The sequence below is a fragment of the Mustela erminea genome, chromosome 11, assembly GCF_009829155.1.
Source record: "Mustela erminea isolate mMusErm1 chromosome 11, mMusErm1.Pri, whole genome shotgun sequence".
NCBI classification, from domain to species: Eukaryota; Metazoa; Chordata; class Mammalia; order Carnivora; family Mustelidae; genus Mustela; species Mustela erminea.
The window spans coordinates 83829277-83846232 of record NC_045624.1 but is presented as its reverse complement, the minus strand read 5'-3'; the positions used below and the strand labels follow the sequence as shown (position 1 = coordinate 83846232).

Here is a 16956-nt window from a genome sequence, read left to right as displayed (position 1 = left end):
AATATTATTTACATTTCAGTGGGTAGAAACTTGGATTGTTAGAACAACAGTATTTCTCAATACTATTTATAGTACCAGTAATGACTTTTCTTTGGTTTCAGTATCCCTTTATCACCCAATGTTATCTTGATTGAAAACAGAAATTCTCATTTCAATAATAAATGTATCAAGGCTATGATTTTTTTAAAAAGTTGATACTGATTTTAGTAAAATGAAATGGATTTATGTAAAATTTGTTGTTTCTCTTTTCTCATCATGAACTGCTTAAGTTATTTTCACAGAAAATTATTTGTACTTAGTAATTTTTTTAAAGACTTTTTATTTGCCCATTTGAGAGAGAGAGAGGGAGTACATGCCTGCAAAAGCATAAGCGGGTTGGTTGAGGGAGAGAGAGGGGCAGAAGGAAAGGAAGAAACAGACTTTCCCCTGAGCAGGAAACCTAATGCAGGGCTCGACCCCAGGTCCCCATGGTCATGGCTGGAGCCAAAGGCAGATGCTTAACCGACTGAGCTACCCAGGCACCAGGTACTTAACATTTTTTTTTTTTTTACAGGATTTTATGTGCCATACCAGGAAGGACCATACTTTTATGCACAGAAGTGAACATATTGACTTTCATAATCCCTGTTATAAAACTGTTTAAAAAAGGTAAAGGTGTGCTGTTTGCAGTAGGCTCAAGTCCATGTATGTTAGATCTATGTTTATGAAAAACCACAGAATTGAAGTGACGGTGAGTTGTCATACTTGTACTATATTCTGTTAGATGCCCAAATAATTTGCTGGTCTTGACTTAGTCTTAAAAACTGGGGCAATATTACAATTGAGGTTATGTTTATGTAAAGGAAACACTGAAGTTTAGGATCAGTGGCTTCTTCAACAGATAGAAAAATAGTCTTGTTTCCACTTAAAGCACAATAGCAAAATACAGTAATTGATGATACGACAGAAGTACTGCTCTGGAACATGACTGTGGATAATCTCAGTAGATGAGTTAATGAAATGCGATTCCAGGCACAGCTCAGGAGACATGGGGTTAGTTAATAATGACATTCAGAACAAAGTTTGAGGCAGGCAACTAGTGCAAATGGTCAGTGACACCATGAATGCAACATTGCAGACAACTGGAAGAAGGAGGTCAGGCAGGATTCATGGGTAATTCAGCACTGCGGACAGTTCCCCCAAAGACAGGGCTTCCTGCCAGGCACTTAGAGTACTTCTTTAGATTGCCAGATCAACTTACTTATTTCTACCTCTTGGTGTCTCACTTATACCTACATGTGATCTTAATCCTAAAGGAATTATTTGCAGTTAACAGAGCTCTGTGGTCTGTGTTCCACATGAAGCCTACTCCTTCAGTCCTGACATAAAGGTTCATATTGTCTGTTACTTGATTTTATGTCAGGCTCATCACGGGGCTTTGTTCTATTAACTTAATTTTAAACTTGAGTCGATATGAAAAGGTAAGGATGGGATCATTCAAGTCATGAAAAAAGAGGCTGTTTACCAAGACCTGATGATCCCTCAGAACCAAGACCTTTGGGCCATTTGCATGCAAAGGCATTCAGCAGCTATACATAGGCGACTGAAATGAGACTTAGGAGTTGGGCCTGCAGAGAAAAGACTTCAAGAATCTGCTAAAATGCTGCCTGGGATTATGTGGCATGACTGTAGATAGTAACTCAAGCGTGCTAAGGCCTTCCTTGCAGCCTCAGGTAAGTAAAAGAATTGTTCTTTTGGAGCAAGTAATTGGAACCAATTTCTAAGAGGTGGATCTACAATTTAGGACAGTCTATCTTGTTTCCAGTCAATGGACAAACTCCATCATACCTACATCTATGCACCAAGATTAAAATTATTTACTGACAATGAGACAAAAATACATACATATGAGAAAAACTTAAAAGAATATATTCTTCCTCATAATTACTTTTCAGGTAGGTATTTCTTGTTTGAAACTGGTTAGTGGGGATGAATACTGTAAGACTGGTTTTTCTCAATGAAGGGCATCTTAACTAAACTTTTTATAGAGAACTTCCTTGATCTTTGTTAATAATAATAATAATAATAATAATAATAATAATAATAATAAAAGAATGGGTTCCCAGTTCCTGACAAGAAATGTACAAGTTGCTAAGTATTTATGAGAAAGAAGCAGCAGGGGGTATCTCCCTACCTCCAACTGCATTAGTAGTCTTGATGTTCTGGTTTGTGGGCTTGACTCAGTCTTAAGGACCCAACATAGTTAATAGGTCTATAACCTTAACACCGAGAGTAACCCAATTTTCTATTTTCTTCAGTGGACTTGCAGATATCAAAGATGGATTTTTTAGTCTGGCTGAGGGCTTTTGAGTACTGGTAAGGTATGAGAATGTTCTAGCAAGGAGGAGGGAAGGGAATAATCGCCCAAACACTGCAGAAGGAGGAAAATTTAACATAGAAAAATGGGGACTTTACTGAAGAAACCACATGAGATGCAGATATCCTGAAAGTTTGACAAATATAAAAGCTCTCAGGTGTTTCTTTGTTTAGGTGAGTAGCACGTGATTGTTATTCTATATATTCTGAAAGTGTCAACTGCAGAAGAGGCATTTCTCAGGTTTCCTTGATGAATAACACACTAAGTGGTAACCCTGAGCCTAGAGCTCATGATCAATCCTGAAGGAATAACAGTGATTTTTATTACAATGTCAATTCTACTGGTCCTCAGCTTTAACTATAGAAAAATCCAAAGATCCTGAGATTTGAGAATGCTCGCTAGTTTTTCTTCCTAGATAGTTAGGTGACCTGAAAAAGGAGTATCTTATTCATCCAACTACACCTTGTGTATTTGCAAACAATGGTATTGATTCCCTGAAGTCATATATACAAATCAGCCTTATTAGTCAATGATCAGTTCTATGTACAAGGAGGCAATTAACAAGCTGGCACCAAACTATATAAAACCAAACTCTCAACACTGGAAAGATGCCTAAAGTAGATTCAGGACAACCCTCCCTGGTTCACAAAACGTGTCTACATTTGAATGGTTTCAGGATACCTACCTCAAAATTTAACTGGAACCTAAAATTTAAGTAAGACTTTATTTTTAAATATTGCTATTAAATTTCATGACATCTGGTTTATCATGAAATTAGTGGAAATTTAACATGAATATTTGGTTTCATTTTTTCACCTTCTAGACAATTAACACAGTCTTTATTTTTAAAAACAAAAAGAAAAGGTCATAATGTTAATCATACTACTCTTAGAATGCTCCTGTATGTTAAGCCACTTTGTTCTTTGTTACACAAATATAATATTTAAGTAAAATACAATGCATTATTATTGCAGACATGCAAACTAGTGAATGCCACTAAATAATGTCATGAAGCCTACAGGAAAATATGCTACAAAATTTTTTGTTTATAAACTCTGACTTCTTTGATATAAGTATTTTCTATGAGTTACACAGGTAGTTATTTTTTACATAGTGTAAGGCAGCTTATATGACCAACACAGCCTTTGTATTTAAAATATTTTCTCTTTCCTTTTTTTTTTTAAGATTTATTTGTTTATTTTATAGAGAGAGAGAGAGAGAGAGCGCATGAGCAGGTGGAGCAAAGGGGGAGAAAGAAGTAGAGAAGAGAGAAAAATCTCAAGCAGACTCCCCACTGAGCCCCACATGGGGCTCAATCTCACGACCCTGAGATCATGGCCTGAGCTAAGACCAAGAGCTGGACATTAACAAACTGAGCCATTCAGGTGCTCTGTATTCCAAATATTTTCAGTCAACTTCCACTATTATTCATTTTTAACAATGTGAACAAGAAACAATACTCATGTGTAAACCACTTTCTTTTCCTGGGTATTTTTGCCAAATTTCCTGCAAATGTGACAATAAGCAAGTAAATGTCTTAGCCATAAAACAGGTATGTGTCTCAGCCTAAATTACCATAGGAGCGCACTAAGTAAAAGAAGAGATTTTAATACCTCTAACAACATTAAAATATTAAGTTCTCAAATAACTATAGTCCACTGGGCACCCACAAGTAAATGAAGGAGTAAGTGGGGGGCCAAACTGCTAATGAACTCAACTTAATGGGAGACCTCAGGTATGCACTAAGCAGCAATGTATATATTATTAGTTTTGTTTGTAATATCACTATTAATTATAGTACAGTAAAACTAGATTCATCTCTCAAGTTAATAACAAATATACAAATATAGTTCACACATAGAATAACTGTGAAATTGGAATAAAAAGTGTTCTCCACTTTTTTTAAGTCATATTTTAAAAACGCATACACAGATAATTTCATTAGACATAAACTATATGCATGTATATGTCACTTAGGTGTATAAATGTGATCACATTAACTTGTTATTCATATTTTTCAATGCTACCATTCCCCTTTAACAGCTAATTCTATTGAGGTTCAGACACACTAACTGGGTTACTTAGTATTTATAGTGGCTAAGTAATAAAGCCAGATTTGGAACAGAGGACAGATTCTGGCTCATGTTACAGTGCTCTTTCCACTGACACATACTCCCCACATTTGAGCTTTTAGTGTCATTTATCGTTCATGTTTGCCTCAGGTGCACGAGGAACCTTGCTATTATACCAGCGCTTTGGAGAGCACGCATAGATCATATTTTCCTAATTCATCATTTTGCACGGGAGGCAAGTGAAAGCCAGTAAAGTGAAGAAACTGAAGAAAACCACACAGAGATAATGACAGGACTAGAACTCAAGCCCTGTGCTCTTTGAAATGCTCCCCAGAGATGAAGGTAATTTATTTAGAAGATCACAGCTTAGCCTCAGAATGCCATCCCAAGCTGACTTCAGTGGATATATACATATATGGCAGTATCTGAAGAGTAGAGTTAATCCAGACAGAGGTAGCCTAACATTTTTTTGGAAATACTTCCCTGAAATGACATCATTAACGTTCTCACACCAAAAACAGTAGCATATTGGAAATCTGATGTCCTGATGCATCCCAATCAAAGGAGAAAAATGTGATGGAGCAATGAAATACCGTGAGCAGTAGAGCTGTGCTTACCTTCATAAGTCCCACTTTCTAGGAGAGCACCGCTTTTCTCCAATTCCATAAAATCTTCAACAGTGATGAAAATGTAGTCCACTCCGGGGACCTCACCCTCCTTATGTGGCCTTGTGGTGCCTGAATAAGGAAAATTGAAAAACAAAAGAAAGACTCTAAGTGATTTGTTCTGAACTTTAGAAATACCACCATACTTCTGAATATTCAATAACACTTGTTTATACATCCTGCGAGCTGGCAGTTTGCATTTGTCCTTCTGTTTGTTTGGAAACAGAAAATAGCAAGGAGTAAAGATGAAAGTAAGTACACAAAGCATTTTTCTTCATCAAGCTTATAAAGAGTTCATTGCCATGGAATGTGGTTGCATAGATTTTTTTCCAGTAAAAAATGCAGACCATTGTGCCTTTTTTGAAGGGCGTTTTGAATACTGGGCCAGGAGTCTGCTAGCTCAGGAATTTACATATCTCACTTCTATGAATGAACCTTTATTGTTCTGTAGATTGCCTTGCTATGACATAAAACACAATGGAAAATAGAAATGTTAGCAGCATGTCGATTTATCTTTATATTTTCAAGATCTGTTCCTTTGTGAGGGTACTTTCGGTTTTCATTTGTTAATTTGCACCAAAAAATAACGTATATTTGATATAAAGGAACACAAAATCTTTATTATTACTTAAAAATCAATTAAATAGTTGGAATTGGTGATCATCATAATTGAGGTACAATTATAACGCTAATAATATTTTCCTTCCTTCCCTCCTGCTTGCCTGCCTGCCTTCTTTCCTTCCTGCCTTCCTGCCTTTAGTTCTGATTGGACTGGGAGGTGACATGCTCCAAGGAGCTGCTTCATGGGTCCACCACTCCTGTTCCCTACAGAATGAATGGAGTCTCTGCAGCCAAGGTGACAGAAACATCCACCCAGGGCTCAGTGCGGCTGAACGGGAGAACTCAAGCTTCCAGACCTGCTGTCCAGTTCATGAGGCAGGAATGGAAACAGAGACAAAGCAAAGGCTGTCGGTTTGTTTTCTGGCCCACTTCCTCCCCTGAACATGCCTTAAGTTCTTTTCTTTTCTTATGCTGCACAAATAAAACATTTGGTATGATCAGGTTGGAATTTCCATAATGCATATATGCAAATAGTTTACAGAAATACAAAGAGGTCAAATATATAAGCAAGTATTAGTACATTGGCAGGCTTCTTCATATTTAAAATTTCCTCCATATTCTCTGTATACTAAAAAAAAATTTCTAAACCCTTAAATTTAATTTTTAGTCTATGAAATCTTTATGAACTAGGCAATGAAAATAGCCAGTTGATTCTCCTTTTGGTCTATTAGGATCAAATCTGAACTCCAAATGAAAGGCATAAACTCACGTCAAAATACACAATGTGCTAGGGAAATCGATTTTTGATAAAAATGAATAATTTCCATTGAAAACATATTTTGAAAAGATTTGAGGCATTATTTCCTAAAATTAAATTTTATAACCCTTCTATAGAGGTTGCAAAATAATTTTTTTCCATAATCACATTTAATGACTTTCCCCTAAATATGTTATTTCATTTTGTTTAACTGAGCTACATTTTGCAGTATTTCCTACTGCTTTTATGCTATAAAATATAAACCTCCCACACCTAGTATGCATAATGTTGTCAAATTAATGTTTCTATGAGAATCTTAACTTTCAATATCCTGACTTTTATATGCTTAGCCCTTGTGAATTAAAAGCACATTAACACAGTTTTTGGCAATCAATTTGTTTTTGTTTATTTAGAAGACACTCTAATCATTAAGAAAAATCACATAACAAAGATTCAATTTTCCTTCCTAATTTATCTGCATATTTCAGAAGGGACACCCTTTGATTAATTAACTGCTTGCAGCATGGTAATGCATTCCTAGCACAATGTGAGCACAGGACCACATGCTTGAAGGCAATTTCCAGGTCTGCTTCTTGACTGGAGTTGCTTACCCGTGTTAGACTCTATGTATTTGTGTTTGTGATTTTTAGGGAGACCATCAGTACTCTGGTTCACTGGGGGGGGGGGGCTTTCCATCACTACATTGCACCTGAGGACAATGGGACTGAGCTCTTATATTGGGGATACAGACTTCCAAAGGCTAAATTGCTGTCACGTGTTGCTACGAACCTGTTTGATGCTGGCTGCCTATTTGGACTGGGGGCTCACCTACCTCACTACGGTTCGAAGTTCTACACTATAATCCAAAAGCTGCAATTCCCATCTTCGATACCCATCTCATATCCTCTTTTCTCATTCTCTTTTTATTTATACTATAACCCCCAGTCTCTTGATCTCGTCTAATTTCCCTGGGAATACCAAATATGACTTTATTTGCCTCTCTAAATTCTTTTTTTTTTTTAAGATTTATTTATTTGACCAAGAGAGACAGAACAAGAGAGGGAACACAGACAGGAAGAGTGGGAGAGGGAGAAGTAGCTTCCCCCTAAGCAGGCAGCCTGATGCAGGGCCCAATCCCAGGACCCTAGGCGCACGACCTGAGCCGAAGGCAGATGTCTAAAGAATTAGCCACCCAGGCACCCCAGCCTCTCTAAATTCTTAGGGGCCAGAAACAACCTAGAATCTTATCTTTCTTTTGGTTCACCTTCACCATTTCCCAACTCTTAATAAGCCCCCAAGTTCAATATCAGCTATTTCACTCATAGACGGTAATTGCTACAGAAAACCATGAGCATCACTATCAAAGCACCCTACAAATTCAGGTTATCTAATGTCAGTTAATACTACTGATGCTTGGTAATCTTTTTATATATCTTCCCTCTTTGTCACAATCCCACCATTTTCTAATATTCAATTGCTTTGACTTTCAGGAGAAGACATTATCTCATTTTCTTTTTGGCAAAGTAAGAGATAATCTGGAGTCAGATTCCCTGAAATTTATTAATTTGTACTTTCCTCTTCTGCATTATCTTCACCCTCCAATGGAATCCTCAATCCACCTTACTAAGAATCTCTTCTCTTCTGCCTTCTCGCAGTTTAGTTGTTTTTTTTCCTTTCTTTTACCTCAGAGTTACATATACAGATATTTTTACGATTCTACCATTCTACAGCCTTCAGTGTTTAAATAAAAGCATACTGTCATCACCGCTCCCCACACTCTTCCATTTACCCAAAGGTAAAGACTTTCAGCTCTTTTAGTAGATTCTTTCACTTTACTTCCATACATTTAAGTACTTTATTTATGATGTTTCTTGTTTTTTCTTTTTCCTTGTATACTTCAGCTATTATTTCCTGACTTATTGGTAGAGCAAATGAGGATTTAGCTCTTTTTTGCTCACACTTCAACACATCACTTTCTCCTTCTTACCTCCTCCCATTCTCCCAATAGAACAAACTTGTGTTTAGATTACTATTTCATGTTTACAATAAAAATACGATGTAAATCTATTTCCAGCTGAAACTTATAATGTACTAATTTTCCTTTCTTGCATAATTTTTGTTTACTTTAGACCTAATGTTTCCATTTCCAATTTTCCATATATTAATAGATAATTTAATTAACTCCCTCCTTGTTGGATAAATTGACTGTCAACATATACAAGCATATGTGATATTTCATCAGGTGTATCCTTTGAAGAAATCACTCCTGGAGCCTCTAATCTGCTCCAGTCTGTACTATGTTGTCCTACAACAGAACTGCCATCCTGGGGTCATCCTTCACCACCATCCCGGGAATTCACTCTGCCTCTTCTATGTTGTATGGCTCTCTCTCAGGTCCCATGTCTCTTTTCGTGGTCTATTCCCTTTTTTTTTTGGCAGAGCACATCTGTCAGAAGCTTTGTATCAAAGGTTACATAGGAACTACATTTTTGAGACTCTGCATGTCTGAAAAAGTTTATTCCATCCTCATGGTTGGCAAATCTGACTGAGCATTTCAGGGAAATACCATAAGGAAAGCATATTTTCTCTACCGTGTTCCTCTGTTAATGGCACCACCATCTTTCTAGCCATGTGTACTTTGAAACTTTCCCTCAGATAGGTTTAGCTGGAAACAGATTTACATGGTATTATACCATCCTTTGTTCATAAAAGAGGGAAGTGGGGTGCCTGGGTGGCTCAGTGGGTTAAGCCTCCGCCTTCGGCTCAGTTCATGATCTCAGCATCCTGGGATCGAGCCCCGCATTGGGCTCTCTGCTCAGCAGGGAGCCTGCTTCCCACCTCTCTTTGCCTGCCTCTCTGCCTACTTGTGATCTCTCTCTGTCTGTCAAATAAATAAATAAAATCTTTTTAAAAAATAAAAAATAGGGCACCTGGGTGGCTCAGTTGGTTGGGCGACTGCCTTTGGCTCAGGTCATGGTCCCGGGGTCCCGGGATCGAGTCCCACATCGGGCTCCCAGCTCCATGGGGAGTCTGCTTCCCCCTCTGACCTTCTCGCCTCTCATGCTCTCTCTCACTGTCTCTCAAATAAATAAATAAAAATATTTAAAAAATAAATAAATAAAAAATAAAAGAAGGAAGTGGAACCTTGGTGTAGCAGAAAGGTTTTCAAAGATGGAATTCAGAACATCTGCATTCTATTTTTGTTTTAATAATTTAGAGATGTTGTTCTGGATTAAAGCATAATTTCAGCTTATTTTTATGTACATTCTACACACAGGGTGGGACTCTAATTCATAACCCTGAGATCAAGAGTCACATGCTCTTCCAACTGAACCAGCCAAGCACCACCACCTACAGATGGGCAATAGAAAAGATGAAAAGATGCTCAACATCACTCATCACCAGGGAAATATGAATCAAAACTGCAATGAGATAACACCTCACACCTGCCAGAAGGGTTAAAATTAACAACACAAGAAACAACAGATGTTGACAAAGATGCAGAGAAAGGGGAACCCTCTAACACTGTTGGTGGGAATGCAAACTGGCGCAGCCACTCTGGAAAACAGTATGGAGGTCCTTCAAGAAGTTAATAATAGAGCTACCGTATCACACAGCAATTGTACTAATAGGTATTTACCCAAAGAATACAAAAGTAGTAATTCAAAGGGATACATGCATCCCAATATTGAAAGCAGCATTATCTGTAATAGTCAATTAAGGAAATAGTCCAAGCGTCCATCAGTTGATGAATGGATAAAGAAGATGTACACATATATACAATGGAATATTCCTTAGCCATAAAAAAAAAGAATGAAATCTTGGCATTTGCAATGACAGGGATGGAGCTAGAGAGTATTATGCCAAACAAAATAAGTCAGTCAGAGAAAAACAAATATCATATGATTTCACTCATAGGTGCATTTTTTTTTTAAGTAGGGGGACTGGCAGACAGAGGGAGAGGGAGAAGCAGGCTCCTTACAGAGCAGGGGAAACCCGATATGGGGCTTGATCCCAGGATTCCAGGATCAGGACCTGAGCCGAAGGCAGTGGCTCAACCAACTGAGCCACCCAGGAGCCCCCATATGTGGATTTTAAGAAACAAATGAGTAAAAGGAAAAAGAAGAGAAGGCAAACCAAGAAATAGGCTTTTTTTTTTTAAAGATTTTATTTGTTTATTTATTTATTTATTTGACAGAGAGAGAGAGAGAGACAGCGAAAGAGGGAACACAGGCAGGGGGAGTGGGAGGGAGAAGCAGGCTTCAGGCCCAGTAGGGAGCCCAATGCAGGGCTCTCAATCCCAGGACTCTGGGATCATGACCTGAGCTGAAGGCAGATCCTTAATGACTGAGCCACACAGGCGCCCCAAGAAACAGACTCTTAACTATAGAGAACCTCTGCAAACTAATGGTTACCTGAGGGGAGGTGGGTGAGAGAATGGGTGAAATAAGCAATGGGGATTAAAGAATGTGCTTGTTGTGATGAGCACTGGGCGATGTATGGACTATTGAATCACTATACTGTATACCTGAAACTAACATTACACTGTATGCAAACTAATTGGAATTACTTTTTTTTTAATTAAAAAAATAAAACATCATTCAGTCGATCATCAGTTGTCATATCCAATGAGGTAAATAATACATATGAAAGAGTATTAGAAAAAGTAAAAACACAAATACTGTGGTAACATGATTGCATTCCTCTTTAGTAATACTAATAGTACTACTAAGAATAATACAATCTAACAGACATCATTGATGTTATCTTATTCTTGGAATCTACTGTAATTAAAGTTTTAAATAAATAATTTCATTCACACTAACACGTCTTAAAAATAAAAAAGTTCTTATACCTAAAGACTCAGGTTGCCATGGTTGGTTGTTTGGGTATAAAGAAACATAAGTTGAGGGGTGCCTGAATGGCTCAGTCAGTTAAGCATCTGCAGTTGGCTTAGGTCATGATTCTGGGGTCCTGGGACTGAGATCCAAGTCAGATTCCCTGTTCAGCAAGGAGTCTGCTTCTCTCCTGCCTCTCCCCAAGCTTGTGCACTCTCGCTCTCTCTCTCTCTCTCTCAGGTGAATAAATAAAATCTTTAAAAAAAAAAAAAAAAGAAAGAAACCTAAGTTGAGATATAAATCCATTTCCTTTGATTACATGCTAAAATGTGAGACAATGTCTCAATCACTACCTACAGCGGTATTTTGTCTTTTGTTGGGCAGACATTTAGAACCAGTAGAATCTATGGACTAGGTTGCAAGAAGTTTCTTGCCATTTGCTGAATCATCTGAAAAGTGTGAAATGCGCTCATAAAACTTGATTAGTGAGTCATTTAATTTTGCCCACAGGCATAGGACCTTCAACAACAAGAGTCAGAAAGCATGATGTCAGATCTACACGTCCAGGAAGAAAGGATATTAGCTGTTAAATCAATCGACCCCCAGAAGGAGAAAGCAATTGGCTAAAGAAAAAGAAAGCAATTGGTGATCTACGAACACCCCTTTGGAAAGAAGTAAGATTCCAATGATAAAGCAAATAACGTGAAATGTGATGATGTACGATGGGAATCTGAACCTAAGGTGATTAATATCTAGACTGGAGGAATAGTTAAGCTGAATTTCCTGAAGCAGTTTTTGTGCTGAAATAATTATACTTTCCCAACTCAAAGGATTATGAATCGAGAGGTGACAGTGAAGCAACACTCACCAGTAACAACAAGTTATCCCCCAGCATTAGGAATAGGGCGGAAGCAAGGCAGGATAAAAGAGGAAGTACAGGTAATTCACCATAGAGCTAAAAGGTGAAGCTCATCTTTTAATTGTCTTCTATATTTGGTTGGGACTTTCCTTAATAGTGTTTAGATAAGTCCAAAGTAAATTTTATTACCCAGAATATGGTTTATAGACTTCATTCTCTGTCTCCTGGACCACTCTTCCAAAAGCAAAATAAACAGGAAGGGAATGAAGGAAATGCTACCAAATCGAGTCTTTGCTTTATCTTCTACTGCCTCATTTCTTAAAAAACTTACTTAGTAATTACTAAATTAAGTACTGTATGAATAACACCCCCTTCGTGAGTTAATAAAAGCATATTGCATTTTGGCTCAAAAGACATGTCTGAAGAGAATGAATGCTCCCAAACGGTTTGCTTACTATTGATACACAGTGAAGCACATCAAGGCCACTGGTCATTTTGTCACCATCGCAAGTGGGGGTGCCAAATGAATTTTTTTTAACTAATATTCTACTTTTTAAATGAAGGAACATTGCTCCTTTTGTCTTATGAAGGAAAGAGCAAGATGTTTGTGGTACATATAACTGAAGCACATTTTGCCTCAGCCTTCTGACATATTCTAATTCTAGTAAAGTGCTTTAAAAAGGAGTTACTAGATTATAGAAAAGTATTACTACCTAGGTGATGGTCAGTGCAGTCATTTATTGCAATCTATTTTGGCATGCTAAAAGTTCTACAGTGTCCATTGCACTGTAGGCACCCAGTACACACTTGCTAAAGAAATGGACTTGGAATCAATCATTATCAGTCAATGTGTTCTAAGCAGATGGGTCACTGTGTGAGAATCTGAGAAAATGAATTATTTTCTTAAGCATGTTTCTGAATACATTTTCTCTTTATTCCTGGCGTTTCTCAACTGCAAGCTGAAGAAAATATATCTTGACAGCTACAGTGACTTCCTCTGGATTCGACCTTTAATTAACTTACTCTTAGATTTCTGAAGACACTTCTTTAGTTTGTCAGTTACTCATTAGCAAGTGTGAACACTATCACCAGATTTGTATGTGTGTTTCCAATAAAAACATTCAGGAGATTCCTTGGCTAATGCCTCTAATCAATTTTTATGTAACCTGCTTAAATCTTGGGTTTTATTACATTCATTTTCAATCATATAAAGTCCAGAAGTATGATTTTATATAAACACAGAGCTAAAGTTAGCAAGGCAAATTACATGGTCTGGGGTCACTAAATCCTGTGTGATAGATTATAAAGCAATGTGGAGTTTATAGATTTCTTATTGGCTGATGGGAGGGTTGAGTTAAGGTCAAAAAGCAAACCTGCAATTTGGTTCAATTAATCACCTGTTACTATAAGAAGTATTTACTGCCTCAAGAAAACATTCTGCATATTTTATGAAATATTAAGTATTTGACAAATCCATTTGCAAAATACCAATAGTAACTTTGACTTGTCTTCTTAACATTGCACTGCTCTAAACCTCAAGAATTATTTCAAAACTCTCTTAGCCTCTAAAATAGCATGCTGCCAACTATTGTTTAAAGTTGAATTGGCATAGCTAATTATGTTCTATATTTTTCAGACACAGAAGTTTTTGAAGAAGAAACTTCTCCTTGGATATATCTGGATATAAATTTCAGACTAATGTCCCATACAGCACCAATTACTGTTTTGCATCTTAACAGTTTGGACTGAGGCAGTATCATACCCAAACAAATGGTTCTGAAAGGTTCTAGGATACATCAGAATCACATGCAGAATCATTCATTCATTCATTTATTCACTCATTCATATTTTGTTGTTCATATCTTGGGTGGCACTGGAGAATTTAAATTTCTAACAAGTTTCCAGGTATGGATGCTGCTAGTCTAGAGACAGTGATTCTAGAATCACCGCTCTAACCTCACTCTGATCTCTGGAAACCCAAACTAAAAGCAATACGAAACTTTATTATTCATTTAACTACAGCAACTCACAAACTATGTGGTTCATGACCTTAGCATTCATCTTAGAGTAATCAATAGCCATGCTGTGGGTTCAGAGGAAACAAGCCATTCTTCATTTGTGGGTATATAGGTGAACAGTCATAAGAGGTATCCTGGAGCCCTGCAACGCTCTCTTACTGCTTCTGCACATTGCTTTTCCATAGGTGGCTTAAAAGTTAATTGAATTTGGCAGGTAATAGACAAATCCCCATCTATGTTTGTTTATGAATAACTTTCATTATTATTGGAAGTAATATAAACCATCTTGGTCAAACATATACAACAATATGGTTTAAATCCTGAAAGACACAGGAGGTTTGAATGTGGCTCTCCAGGAGTGGTAAATGATAATACAGCAAAAACAATTATCTGATGCGGAAGATTTCTTGTATTAAGAAAATATTACAGTAGTAATTAAAAAAAAGAATACACAAATGAAAACTTTGGGGATCTCCAACAAGCAAGACAAAATAACATCTTACTATTTCTCTATGCCAAGGTATCTGATTCACTAAATGTTAAATTAAAGCTTGCCTACAACTATACTAATCAGACTCAATCAGGGGATGGGTAACAGGCATTGTGGAACTGGTAAAGCTCTCTGTTGGAACAAATTATTTAGAAAAGTATATCCTTTCATCAATTCCATGATTTCACTTATATAAGTATATTCCTGGTGTAAACACTAGAGAAAACAAGGGGTAGAGGTGAGAATTGTCTTTCAAAACTCAAAGTTTATCTTATTGTCCCTATCACTTGAACTCAGAACCCATGATACTAAGAAAGATAAACAATGTTTATGTAACATCATGTGTCAAGTATGTGCAAATAAGAAATATATGTTATTAAGGACACCTGGATAACACAGTCAGTTAAATGTCCAACTCTTGGTTTCATCTCAGGGCATGCTCGCAGGGCCTTGAGATCAAGCCCTGCATGGGGGGTCTGCACTGAGAGGGGAGTCTGCTTAAGACACTATCTCCCTCAACCTCTTACCCCCACACCAGCTCTCTCTAAAATAAATCAATATGTCTTTAAAATAATACACATATATTATTTTAAAAAGATAAGCCATGTTTGGAGTGATTATTTTTGAAGCTGATACACCCATATTTTCAATTTTAAGGCTCCTACACTCAATGATCATAATTATTGACAGTACCAAGACATCACTGACTGCTGATACACAAGAATCTGCACACTGGGGAAATGCTAGAGCAATGGGAATGATTTCATAATTGCATAGCATTTGAATTATCACTACTTTGGTGACAAAGAGTTCAATAACCTGAACGTTATCCATTCCTTCACAACAAAGTCCATCTTCTCCACCCAGTGGCTTGCTGAGAGAACTTTAGCTGCACAATTACCTTTTCCACCTAAGCTCTGCCTTTATCTCACTTGCATTTACAGACTAGAATAATCCACTGTTCATGGATACAAAGATATTACAAGATAAAATGATTCACCCAAGGGGGCCTGGGTGGCTCATTTGTTAAGCGTCTGCCTTCAGCTCAGGTCATGATCCCAGGGTCCTGGGATTGAGCCCAGCATCAGGCTCCCTGCTCAGTGGGATGTCTGCTTCTCCCTCTCCACCCACCCCCCATCCTCTGCCCCCGCCCACTGCTTTTGTTCCTGCTCTCACTATCTGTCACATAAATAAATAAAATCTTAAAAAAAAAAAAAGACTCAACCAAGTAAAACCAGATTCCTAAACATTTATATTCTTGGTTTCTGATCCATTCTTATAATATATAAAGGGACAGGATAAAGGGACATTGCACTCTCACTCATAAAATATAGTAGCAAACCATAATCTCAAGGTTCTTAAATTAACTATTAATTTCCTGAAATTTTTAAGAGAATGAAAGAAGATGAATGCTCCTTTTGTTATCAATTAATTCAGTTTTGAACTTTTGATTTTAATTCTTCAATATTTAATTTAGATATGTTCTATATCTGGCATTCTATAGGATTAATAAAAAGAGGTTTTTGATTCCCTAATTTATTATTTAACAGATAATGTTTCAAGATTACATACTGAGCTAAAAGAAAAGAAAGATCAGTGACTTTTTATAGAAACAATATATATTTAGTTTGAAGCTTTTATACTCTCCTCATGTAAAATTAATTTGGGCCAGAACTAAACTCAGATAACGCCAGCCCTCTGAGCAATGCAGAGACACTCTATTCTTTGACCTTCATTGCACAGAAGGTTTAGTGGATCATAACTTTATCATTTTATCTCTATTAGAATCTTGCAATGACATTAACTTTTACTATCACCATATGTCTCTATGGCATTCTATATTCTGAAATGCCCAAAGTCGATGATATAATACAGAGTCTACAGAATACCAGAAAATCCAGAAGAAGGTAGTAAGAAGGCAGTTAACTATTCAGGGATTTCAAAACATGCGAACGCTTTTCAGATTATATGGCGCAAGTCAAATATTTGAGTGATCACCTTTTATTTATTGAGATTCTCAAGTATACCCTTTTCAAATTATCACGGAGGAAAGGCAAGAATAAGGGAAGGAAAGAGAAAGGAAATATAATGGGTACATACTAGGTACCCTAGGTGAGATGCTTTCATTCTTGTTGAAATCCTGAGTTAGAGAATCCTCTGTGCATCTGGTTTATGTTCACAGTAGTCACTATTGTATGAGTTGATAGTTTATCACATTTTTTCTTATTGATGGAAAACAGAACAAGAAATTCATAGCTCGGTTTCATATTTTACATATATATAACATATATAAATAAATATATAACTATATATATAAATATATATAAATAAAAATATATA

General features: G+C 36.9%; 1 protein-coding gene and 1 long non-coding RNA gene across 10 annotated transcripts in view; one reads left to right on the top strand and one right to left on the bottom strand.

Moving 5' to 3' along the window:
* Positions 1-16956, bottom strand: part of MAGI2 (membrane associated guanylate kinase, WW and PDZ domain containing 2) — a 1338391-nt gene that overhangs the window by 579220 nt on the left and 742215 nt on the right. For all 8 annotated transcript variants that reach the window (XM_032304940.1, XM_032304942.1, XM_032304941.1 and 5 more), the window contains one exon: positions 5046-5165. In XM_032304940.1, the coding sequence (XP_032160831.1) occupies positions 5046-5165 (120 nt within the window). The remainder of the gene's footprint in view (positions 1-5045; positions 5166-16956) is intronic.
* LOC116569021 lies at positions 3775-15030 on the top strand. Of its 2 annotated transcripts, none has more exons than XR_004276820.1 (4): positions 3775-4770; positions 5854-5949; positions 11760-11923; positions 13745-15030. It is a non-coding gene; the product is annotated as an uncharacterized LOC116569021 (long non-coding RNA). The 2 variants fall into 2 exon arrangements; XR_004276819.1 differs by having other exon boundaries at positions 5854-6065.